This window comes from Neopsephotus bourkii, unplaced genomic scaffold (assembly GCF_033783945.1).
Source record: "Neopsephotus bourkii isolate Nb327-2 ecotype Australia unplaced genomic scaffold, CSIRO-AGI_Nbou_v1 NB_53, whole genome shotgun sequence".
Lineage (NCBI taxonomy): Eukaryota > Metazoa > Chordata > Aves > Psittaciformes > Psittacidae > Neopsephotus > Neopsephotus bourkii.
The window spans coordinates 6046839-6059331 of NW_026900570.1; the positions used below are offsets into that span (position 1 = coordinate 6046839).

Here is a 12493-nt window from a genome sequence, read left to right on the forward strand (position 1 = left end):
TTGCAGAAAATGTGCTCCATGGAAATTCCTCTTGCCCACAATAGATACCTCAATAGGACTGCTGTGTCTCACTCCTGAGATGCCCATCTCTCTCCAGTGGTGATAAAAGGTGCCTTGGGGATCTAGTTCACACTCAGCTGACCAACTTTTCGACATCAGAAGTGTCAAAAAGTAAATTCAACTCTGTGAATTCGTATCTCCTGGCCATTAGTTCTCTGTCCGGGTCCTTGCTTTTTCCAGCCTCATTGTCCCTGCTCTTTGATGCACTCATCCTATTTTGCTTTCACTGATGTCAGTAGTAGTACTCGAAAATTCTGGAAAACTGGTCCCTGTTCAAGGAAAATATAATACAGAAAAATAATTCTTGTGCTGGAAGCTCCTGGAAGTTTGAAATCCAGCTGCAGAGGTCACTTTCAGCAGGTAGGGTTTGTGAAAGGAAGATACATAGAAAATAGGGAATGTTCTTGACAGAACAAACTTGCCTGTTTCATAGGAAAGAATGAAAAATTTAAGCTCTTTGAGGCAGGAACTACACTTTCATTCTTTTGGGGGGTTAAGGAAAGTTACACTGTCAACACATCTTTCTGCTGTCAGTTCATATGACTTTGTACAACAGGTTCCTGGCCTGGGAGAAGACTTTAATTTGGGCCAGGTTAATGCAAATGCACAACAATGCAGAAGCCACATTTGTGTTTCCCCGAAGCCTGAGGAGCTGGTGTGCAGGGAGTCCCAGTGGAGCTGAGTAAACAAGACTGTTCTAAAAACCCCGTTCTTTTTGCTCTGTGGTAGCACCATGTGATTCCTGTGCCAGTGGCAGTTGTTTCTGTTTTGTTAGGGAAAAAGGGGTAAATGTGACTTCAATGCAAAAAAAAGTAAATTTTTCATTTCATTTTTAACAGCCTCATGTTCTTGCCATAAGACAAAGCCCCGATGATGGCATAAAACTAGGTTTAGCAATGAATATTAGAATTGAAGAATATATTATAACACATAGTTTTGCTTCCCCATGGACCTTAAAGAAGTAAAACCTTATCTGACAATAGCTCTGTCTTTCAAAGGTGCTTAGCCTGGTTGAGGTTTTTATCGTGTGCTGGTCAGGGAAGCAGTGGTGCCTGCTCTTGGCTGAACAGAGAGAGATTTAAAGTTATTGTGAACAGAGCTTGTGCTGCACTGAGGATTCTCTTAACAAAAGATTGTTAACATTGATCCAAATAAAATAATAATATGACTGAACATGTTAGGGAGGTGGATCAATACAATAGTTTAAGACACAGTGGTAGCACTTGTTTCCCAAGAGACTGTAGCACGAAGCAAGTACTAGGGCTGCTACACTGCCGAAAACATAATAATTTAATGTAAGCTTGAAAGCAGTTCAGATTGAAATAAATAGAGAGAATATTGGTTTTGATTAAACCCTTCAAGGCTTTTGCCCCCCTTTGTTAGCCAAACTCATGTACTCAGTATACTCTCTTGTCTTTAAGTCCAGCCTGAAGTGAAAATAGTCATTATTCCTATTATTGTTGCTTCAGTGCAACAGTATCATAGGTGCTCACAAGAACACACAATTCTACTCAGACGGATTCTTATGTCTGTGACCTGATGCAAAACCTTCTGAAGTCAAAGGGAGTTTTTGCACTGAGGTTAGATAAAATCATATGAAAACACAAGCAAGAATGAAGGGCAGAAGAATGACCTATAGACAAGGGGCTTTTTGTTTGTTTTCCTTCATTGCTTCCTTCATTCCTTGGTTCCTTCCATACAGTAAATGCCGGCTCAGCTTCACTTCTGCTCAGTTTTCATAGGATTATAAAATAATCCAGGCTGGAAAGGACCCGAGGTCTCTAGCCCAACCTCCTGCTCAAAGCAGTTTGCCAGGGTGCTCAGGGCTTTATCTGCTCAGGTTCTGAAAATGTCCAAGACAGGAGGGAGTCTGCAGAAGGCTGCTGGGTGACTTGACCCACTGCTTGCCTGCTCCTATGGGGACAGTTTGTCCTAATATTCTCTTGTTTCAGTGCATGGCTGTTTGTCTTCTTCCCACTGCGCACCTGAGTAAAGATGCCAGCTCCTTTGTATTGTTAAGATCTTAGGCCAAATCTCTAGCTCCTGAGCATCCAAGTAGCCTCTGCTGAACCTGCTTTACATGGCTGATGTCTTTTCTGTACTGGGGGGCCCAAAACTGCACATGGTATTGTAGATGCAGTCTAATGCATTCTGAGTAGCAGGGATGATCCCATCCGTTGACTGCCTTCATAGAGCCCAGGATCCCGTCGACCCGCTTTGCTGCCAAGCACACCACTATCTCATGTTCAGTTTGCTGTCTGCCTAGGAGGCTTGTCCCTTTTCAGCAAACCTTCCCTCCAGCCACAAAGGATATATCTGTCCTGTGTTTTTGTAGACCATTCTTTTTTTCTCAGTGTGGGACTTTCCATTTGTCCTTGTTGAGTTTTCTGTTAAAGTTCCTGCTGCCCCTGTCCTCCAGCCTGCCTGGATGACATCCTAGCCCTCTCCACCATTTGGTGTCCTCTGAAAAGCTTATAATCAAGCACTACATAGCCTTTTCCAGATTGCTGATAGACATGATTAGTGAGGTCTCTGGATAGACCCTTGTGGTACCCCACTTACTACCAGCTTCCAGGCAGTGTATGTCCCATTAACCATTTAAACAGTAACAATGTGGGTTTGGCTGAAGACAGGACCAGTAATTCCTCTGTAATGATTCCACGTGCTATAACGTTTTAAAACATCGTAAAGAAGGAGTGAGTGATAGCATCTTACACTTTGGCATAAAGTTTACTGTACTGTTAACACTCCTTGGTTCTCTAGTGAGTCAATGAAGGCATTAATGATCAATAAATCACTTCCTTGAGATATTTCAGCAGCAGCAAGGAATATGGGAAAATGGCTGCAGTGCGCAAAATGACCCCCTTCCAGTGTCTGGCCAAAAAATGATGCTAATAAGCCTGCACGTAAAGATTTGTACAAAATCATCAGGCTTCATAAAACCCAACTTTATGAGTCATATCTAATAGCTACTGAAAGAAAATCAGTTGAAGTAAAGGAGCTCATGACCCAACACTCTAGACTATCTAACTCTCATTTTTTCTGTGCAGTGTACTGGTCTTTTGTCAGCTAAAGACTTGGAAAAAGCAGCATAAAGAAACAAATAGGTCAAATGTCTGGAGGATGGATCTACTCCACTGAAAGCTGGTTAACATTCCCCAAACATCAAAAGAATTCAGTTACCTTAGGTGTAGCTCCAGCTGTGAGTAGAGGAAGTGAACAAATGCCCTTCTTGCCAAAATTTCTGCATGGCAGTCATTGACCGCAAGCCCTTGGTCATTAATGTATTCTCCATTTATACATTTGGTACCCGATGACAGCACAATAACCTGAGCTTGCCTGATGTCCAAACCTGTAGGAAGAAAAACAAAAGGGCTGTGATACTGCCAGGGGTGAGTATGGTATCATGATTATTAAAGTTCTCACAGGCCACGCTTTGTTATGGCTGCCCAGGCAGCTCTAATGGGATGCTTGTTAAGGTGATGATATGGCCTCTGGAATATGCAGGAATCTCATATCTCTGTTATTAGAATAATAAGGGCTCTATTTCAGTCTTGCTGCTAATTCCAAGATAAAAGCTTGCTATGAAGTTTACTGGTTAAATCAATAACTACATCATAGGAGAGCATATGCTGTAGGGAGGGAATAAAGATCTCCTGCAGTGCTGATAAATGGCCAGGTTTTTATGAGCTGTTGAAGACATTTTCTGGTGGGAACACACACTCCCTGTAATGCTAGGTTTCATTGCTGTTGCACTATAAGTGCTAAATCAAATGCAAGTAACACTTCTGGAGCTGCTCGTTAAAAATCTCAGGGAAAAAACAGATCTGACTTTCAATCCAGTTTCCTTTTTGTTTCTCCAAGAGCAGCTACATCAATGCCTTTTCCACTGTGGCCTCAGGGATGTAGTATTCATCACTGATACCAGTTTTGTTCCTTCATTGTTTCTCCAGATAATGGTGATGGCAATTGAAAGACATGCCTTTCTTGGCCCAGATAGCGCTTTCTAGGATTCTGCAGGGGTTAGCATGGCTGTGCCCATGCAGTATCACTGCCTAACCTCTGGCTGCTGCTCCAGGGAAGTAGGGGTGTCCATGAGGTTCTGCACCCTCCCCATGCATCTTACATGGAAACCTACAAAGTGACTCACTGGAAATAGATGCCCATGTTCAAGCAAGTGAATCAAGCCCTCAAAGACTCACCAGTCAGTGACAAAGACAGGCCTGAGGCTGTAAGTACAAAATGGGCCACGGTGATGCAGTTTCTATGATGTTACTTTGGCTGTTGAACAGCTTTAGGAATTATTTTCTACAGTCAGCAGTATTATTTTTTTTCTTAAGATGAAGGCTACTGATTGTAAGAAAAAAAATATTGCAGAGACTTTCTGGTTTGGAAGCACCATGGTTGGGGACATGTTCTTGCATAAGATCCACTGGTGTAATATAAGAAAACAACTGATTGGAGAAGGAAACTATATTTTGAACATAAATGGCTGGTGCCGCAGTGATGCCTCAGTTAGTAAATAGGACCAGTACTACTTCATAATCTTTGCAAAGCACCAGGACTGGTAGTAGATGACATGGTATAGCTCTGTTGCTATGCTTAACATATATAATAGCAAATAATACCAAAATTGTCTCATGCCTAGACAAATATGATAGCTATATCAGTAGTCTGACAGGTTTAGTGGTACTGTGGCATTGCAGCATTGACATTTGTAGGAGAGGTATAAATATTGTGAATTCAGTTAATTGTACCTGAACGACTAGTTGTGGCAGCCTCATAAAAAAAGGTGTTATCTGTACTAGTGACAAAGTACACATCACTGTATGCCTGTGCAGGAAGCTTTATCTCTATTTTTTACTATAAATGTGGCCCTAAAAGAGTGTTTGGGAGTACTGATTAAACAAAGGAATCTAGAAAACCCATGAAGTGAAGATGGGAGCACATGGGAGAATCATAGAATCGTAGGATAGTTAGGGTTGGAACAGACCTTAAGATCATCTAGTTCCAACCCCCTTGCCATGGGCAGGGACACCTCACACTAAACCATGTCACCCAAGGCTCTGTCCAACCTGGACTTGAACACCAACAGGGATGGAGCATTCACAACTTCCCTGGGCAACCCATTCCAGTGCCTCACTACCCTTAAAGAACTTCCTCCTTATATCCAATCTAAATTTCCCCTGTGTAAGATTTAACCCATTATCCCTTGTCCTATCACTATAGTCCCTAATGAAGAGTCCCTCCCCAGCACCCTTATAGGCCCCCTTCAGATACTGGAAGGCTGCTATGAGGTCTCCACGCAGCCTTCTCTTCTCTGGGCTGAACAGCCCCAACTTTTTCAGCCTATCTTCATATGGGAGGTGCTCCAGTCCCCTGATCATCCTCGTGGTCCTTATCTGGACTTGTTCCAGCAGTTCCATGTCCATTTTATGTTGAGGACACCAGAACTGCACACAATACTCCAAGTGAGGTCTCACAAGAGCAGAGTAGAGGGGCCGGATCACCTCCTTTGACCTGCTGGTCATGCTCCTTTTGATGCAGCCCAGGATACGGTTGGCTTTCTGGGCTGCGAGCGCACACTGAAGCCGTCTCATGTTCATTTTCTCATCAACCAATATCCCCAAGTCCTTCTCCGCAGGGCTGCTTTGAATCTCTTCTCTGCTCAACCTGTAGGTGTGCCTGGGACCTTGCACCTGTCATGGTTAAACTTCATGAGGTTGGCATCAGCCCACCTCACAAGTGTGTCAAGGTCCCTCTGGATGGCATTCCTTCCCTCCAGCGTATCAACCGAACCACACAGCTTGGTGTCATTTGCTGAGGGCGCACTCAATCCCACTGTCCATGTCAGTGACAAAAGATGTTGAACAAGACTGGTCCCAACACCGATCCTTGAGGAACACCACTCGTTACTGTTTTCCAAATGCAGTGGATAAATGCACAAATCACTTGTGTTTATTCCTGTTTTATTACTAGATAAAAAGAAAAAGTTGAGCTGGGCAAATCGCTCCTTCCCCACAAAGAAAGGTGATTATTCTCTGTACACTGCTTTGGTGTCACTTTACTCTGGGGTCACTGCTTTAATGAGAAAAATTATACATATCTTAGGTCAGACACATGTCCATCAATTAACAGTGTTTTTCACAGGGGCTAACACCAAATGTTTTATGAGGCACAGCCTGCAGTAGAGGTGCCTCAGTCCCACTCAAAAAGTAGTGTAGTATTTTCCTTGCTTGGAAGGTCCATGATAAAGATCAGCTATTTTTTGGTTCTATTTTGTTTATTTACTAGTTTAAACAGAGTCTTATTTTCCTCAGTGCAGGAGAGATACATCAGGAGGCAAGTCCCTTATCTGGAAATCCGTGATCCTCTCTGCCTGCACCTGAGGACCTTTGCCAGTATTCCCTCTCAGGGCAGTGAGACCGACAGCTTCCTTCTTACACTAGCATACACCTAACGTGCCTCTCCATCTCCTCATTCACTTCACAGTCAAAGCACCAGGCTTTGCAAATACAGAGCAAACAATCTGGGGAAGCCATCCGGCTCTCCTGCTCCCGAGGAGCTATACCTCCTTAGCCCCTCCCCATCAGTCCAGTGCATGGTGTGATGCCTTTTATTATTTCAAACATTTTGTCTGTAAATAAGCTTAACTCTTTCTCTCCTCTAGTATGAGTGTAAGACGATGGATGCACTCAGGATATTCAGTGAGGACTGGATTTGTTCACAAATGAAACACAAAGGCACCCAACACCTATTGATGCAGCAATAATATGAATCCCTCTGACATTGCTTGCTACCACAATGACCACACACAAGCAAGCATTCTTGGGGTGCTCATTTTTGTGTGAATTAATTCCATATATTGACTTTCAGTGATACAGGGTCCCAGGAGTTAGTCACATTTGGACACAGTCTGGGGTATTTGCAAGTCCTGGCAAGGTGAGCATGTTTGCAGAACATCACTTAAATGTTGCCTGGGGCTTGAGGCAATGGTTTCCAAGAATTTGCAAACAGTCTGAGTGTTAACATTAAAAATCTCCATGTTTTCCATTTGCAATGGCAGGAGATAATCCATGTTCCTCCCCGCTCAGAAATACCCAAGAGTTACGTCTCACTACTACTGCACTAAGAAACACAGGTGTACATGACTTATGCATTAGCTCTGAAATATTTACACCTCACTGGGGAGCCAAATGGGGAAAGTGACCTGTGACCAATGTAGCACCATTCAATGCTGCATATTAGGGCATCCAGCATGATGGAAAATACTTCCAACAATGTGACAGTTGCCCAAAGTGTTCAGGAGCACATATGCTAGCAGAGTGCCCTCTTGCATTACTTGTTTTGTACGTACATAGAGTTGGAGCTTTATCCCCTGTGAAATGCTTGATATTATCTCCAGAGAACAGGAGGCATTTGTCTCTGAGAATAAGACATGTGGTGCCTAGTTGATGAAGGCAAATTATAACATTGACTGATCACATCGGCATTTTAGGCAGCATTTTAAACTTTTGAGCCTAGAGACTTGCTTCACTGATTTGGAATTAATAAGCATTTCTGTACATTTGTCTATTTTGCATAAACACCAGTCATTACTAACTCTTGTAATGAATTTTTACTTTCTATTTTATTTTGCCTGCCGAATACTTCAAATTTCTCAAGTAAGTTCTATTTGCAAATGTCAAGCTATCTCCTAAACATTGACTAATTCAACCTCAGACATGGGGCAGATCTAGACAGAGCATGTCATCAAGCTGTGCCTAGGAAAGCTATAGTGTTGGCTGTAGCAAAATCCTAAACTAGCACTAATGTGGCACCCCCAGCCATGTGCCATATTCCCTGCTTGGGGGTGTACAGCAGGCATCTATAGATCTAGGATCTATGATTAGACGAGGATTGCCCTTAGCAAGACCCCTGTTATTACTGAGAGGAGCCTATCTCAGAAGAAAGACCCAGGGATCTAATTGTGTTCAGGTCATTTGACAAACAAGAAGAAATGGGCTACATTATTATGACCTCAACTCCTGACCCACTGATTGTTAGAGTTCATGAGGCATTTCTTTCCCTCACTGCCTTCTGTGAAGTAATGTTTGAGGAGACATTAGGTTAAAAGTAACTAGTGAATGATTTATAACAGGCACCTGCATTAGGTTTCTATTATTTGCCTAAAGACTCCTAATAGTTTTCAATTTGAAAAGGAAATGAAGCAGAGGAAAGGAAATTGGGGAGCTGTGTCAGCATACTGGCTGGGTCCTAGCTAGCGCCGTGTTGATGAGGACAGCCAGGAGAGTGGGAAGGGAATTTGCCATGTTTTATTTTCACAAATCCTGTCAATTAATTAGTTGCATTATGGAACAAAAATATACCCATAAATGACACACCATCTTTGATCACAGATCCAGTCTAATGACCTGGTACTCTGCTGAAAGCCTGAGCCCAGCTCTGGGGTCCTGTAGGCAGGGTCTCCTCTCACAGCCAGGCAGGGGGAACCTCAATCCTGCTAATGTTCATTTTTTTGTGTGTCAGTGGTAGCCCAGACGTCATAGCTGAGCTGTTGAAAAGAAAATGGGTTTTATTATAAACCATTTTCAGTTTGCTGACACCAGCAGTGGGACTCATTTCAGCTATTCTGGGTAACTAGAGTTGAGATGTCTGTAGCTGAACTAATTGCTGTAGACTCTCTTTTTAGGCAAAAGGAGAGGAACTTTCCTGGGAGGTGATTCATCTGGCCTATTTTAGATATTTACTTTTGGCTAAACTGTATTACACCTCAGTATTGTCAGCTTCTCATAATGAATTCTGAAGACTGCTAGCAGATGTATGACTTTTGACACTGGACAGATGCTTGTAGTCAGATTTCTCTTATTACAAATAACAAAATACCATGTGCAATTCAAAACTCCCCAGATCGTAAGATAGCAAGCAGAGCAAATCTAGTGTTAACTTTTTTAAACTTCTTGAGACAAATTTTTAATTATGTTCCCCACAACAATTAAGGATAATTGTTTGTATCAGTGTTAATATATTCCTGGATGGTCATACTGCCTTGAGCTAGGCTATTACACACATAAAGCAAACAATGCCTTCTTCCCTACATGACCTCCTAAACCACCAGTCCTGCAGCCACAGAGCTTGCTACAGGAATGATTCAGAAAGCTGCTGACAGAAGAGACAGTAAGCAAGAAAAAAATATGAAAGTTTGCTCAGCAGATAAGTTGGATATGGAGAACTGGCTGACATCTGATGGACTACAGTTATGAGCAGTGCTTTTAAGTCAGTCATGGTCATAAATGCAAACTGTCTACACGCATCTGCTTCGAGACACAGCTCTGCTAATAAAACCAGGGAATTTGGGCTAGACTAATCAATGTTTCTGCTGACTTTAATAGAGTTACTCTCACTTCTAGTGTGCTATGGTCATTAAGACCTTCTATAATACAGCCTTTGTAGCCCTGCATATTTATGTGTTGGAAAAGGAAAATCAAAATCACTAGGTAATTACAAGAGGTGTTGACTGTTCCGTGCGATCAGAAAACTGAATCACACTGGCTGTATATCAGAGAACTTATGTGAAATTCAGTGAGCTTAATTCACATTGAACAGGATGGAGTTTGCAACTGCTAATGCCAGCATACAACTGGGATCACACCTTGGCTTCTCAGCAGCTGGCGCAACACATAGAGAAACACCAATCAGTATGCAAGTGTCTATTTCGCTGCATGTTTTAGACCTTGCCAGTGGCAGTGAAATCTATCTTCCTTTTCCAACATGACACTGTGAAGACAACTCACCGTTGGAATATATTCATTTTAAATTAGAAAAAAAAAATCAGAAAAATCAGGTTTGATTAATTAAAAAAAAATTCCCTCCTCTTTTATTGAGTTGGAGACAACTGCCACCGAATCCTATGCAGTGAAAGTCAGAAATAATGATAGTGTAACATCAGCCCTTGTGAATAATTCATGGGGTACAATTTCATGTTATTTTAAATGGTGCTGCTTCTCTCCCTGATAAGCAATAATTTTATGCTCTTTCTTTACCTTTTTTTAACAAATCAGTCAAAAGGATTGTCTATTGTTATCTGCAAAAAAGTGTATTTGGGATAATTTTCAAGGCAGCTTAATAGAGCTCTGATCACAGAGCAGGTTTTTTTTCTTTTTAATATCCTCTACTTGTAGCTGAGTAAGTTCAGGTTTCCATTTCAGGTTTGTTTAGGGAAGGAAAATATCTTGATGCTACATAGCACTGGCAAGTCCTGCATTATTTTCTGTTATCTTCTTCCCTGGCAGCTATACCACAGCTTTAATTTTGAAATAAGAGACATTCCAGACATGAAAGGGCAGTGATGCTGGAAAAGCTGCTGGCAGGAGCATGCTGTGGGCACAGTGCTGCACCCTACTGACCCAGGGCAGGTCCCCAAGCCTGTGGCGGGACTACACTTGCCACCTCAAGAGTGGGAAATGTCCCAGGCAAAATACTGCTGCAAAAGAAGCAAAGAGCTCTTGTTCCTACCTGGGACAACTGTGTGTCCTGGAATGCAGCCCTGAGGTGGGTGGGGGCTGCTAATGTGAGGAAGTGCTGACCAAAAAACAGGGAAGGAAGCAGCATGTTAAGGGCTCATGAAATGTAATAGCAGAAGTCTGAACAAAAGGCAAATACATAGCTAGCAAATATTAGGAATAAAGCTAGCAGTGAGGTTAAAGACATTTTGGTGTATAAATGGAACACAGACTTTGCAATGCTGGATTTAGGAAGGGATTTCTTTTCCTGACATCAAACTGTGGGCTATGTGAAAGTGAATATATTGTGTTTCTGTGGAAAGAGAAGATGTAGAGGGAGCCTCTGAGAGCCTCCTATTTTCTTCCTTTATTATTGTGTTGGGTAATCCTGCCTCTGACTGCCCTGCCTAAGGAAGGCTATTCTCTGCAATGCTCTTCATCTTTGTCGGTGAACGAGCAGGGACAGAGGTGCAGTGCTCTCTACCCTGATCTCTGATCTCTCTGTGCTGGAAGCAAGAACCAGGGTATTGTCTGAGAGCAGCCGTGGCTCTCCTTCCACAGCCAGGCACAGTAAACTTCCACCAGTACCATGGGGTGTTTCTTTGTGAACAAATTTCGAATGCAGTTGCTCTGGAAGAAAAATTCCTTTCTGACACAAGCCAGTTTTGAACTGCTTGATCACATCATCAGATGCCTGAAAAAGGACTCTCGCACTAAACCATTCTGCAAGATGTTCCTACACAGGTTTTTGCAGTAAGTCTTATTCACAAGGAGGATTTCCCAGCCCAGAAAAGAATGGAGAAGAAGTTGCCAAAGTGGAGGTGAATCAGACGACAGGGGCAAAACTGCTGAGGGCTTCAAAGGAGGGTGACCCAGCAGGAAAGAGTACAGAAATGAAATATATAAACCCTTGATGAGCAACACCTATGAACATGGTGCAAGTGCTTCCAAGTATCTGAAAGGTGCAAACCCCGGAAGAGAGGTGGGTACTAAATTAAGAGCAGTACAACTGAGGACCTGAGTTTACATCACAGAAAATAAAAGTCAGGCTGAATGACTGGTGAGAATTATTAACAATGAGATCCATTAGACTAGAATGGTCTCCCATGGTAGTGTTGAAAGCCCCATTGCTAATTGATTAATTTAAATCTAGATTGGAAAAAGCACTTGGGAACACACCACAGGGAACAATCTTGTGCTTGCAGGGAAATGGACTGGATGACTTAGTGGTCTTTCCCAGTTCTAATTTCTATGGTACATTTGTCTTGTCCCCTTAGCGGATGGAAAAAATGAAATCCCATCAATTTTGCTTCTGAGATGTATGGAAGGAGACAGTGCTGTTCTTGCAAGCACCACTGCCCTTTGCCTTCCCTTCCTTTCCTCAATGTGGGTTTTCTGAAGGGGAAGGATGGGCACCCACCCCATGCAATCCCCATACTAAATCCATGAGGTTTTTTTTTTTTACCTAAATTGATACTGCAGAATCAATGTTTTCTGAGGGTCCTTTCCTTTCATGTGAGTTTGAACACTGCTTTTCTCACCAGGAACAAAGTTCTGTAGGGACCTAGAGATAATTCTTAATTTCAAAGCAGGACTAAACAGCGCTTTTCCTGCCAGGTCCTGAGTGCAGATATCTGTGTTTCTCTAATAAATGCTGTGCCACTGATATCTGAGCATTAATTAAATTGACAGTCTTACACGCTAGTGGATCCTTAATTGCAGTGAGGAAGGATGAAATCCTGAATGTGGATTTTGGCAGATAAGTACAGGAGGAACTTATTCTTAATTTTCTTTTTATCTTAAGCGCACTTGCATTTAAAAATACTTTCCTATGTGTTTTATTAGGTCAGTAAAGTAAAAGCAATGGTTGAAGTCCATGGCAGAGGGGTTGGAACTTGATGATCTTAAGGTCCTTTCCGACCCTAACCATT

At 42.3% G+C, this 12493-nt stretch overlaps 1 protein-coding gene across 1 annotated transcript in view; it reads right to left on the reverse strand.

Moving 5' to 3' along the window:
- ADARB2 (adenosine deaminase RNA specific B2 (inactive)) overlaps window positions 1-12493 on the reverse strand; it is a 309490-nt gene that overhangs the window by 42535 nt on the left and 254462 nt on the right. The window contains exon 5 of the mRNA XM_061349646.1: window positions 3244-3412. Coding sequence (XP_061205630.1) covers window positions 3244-3412 — 169 coding nt within the window. The remainder of the gene's footprint in view (window positions 1-3243; window positions 3413-12493) is intronic.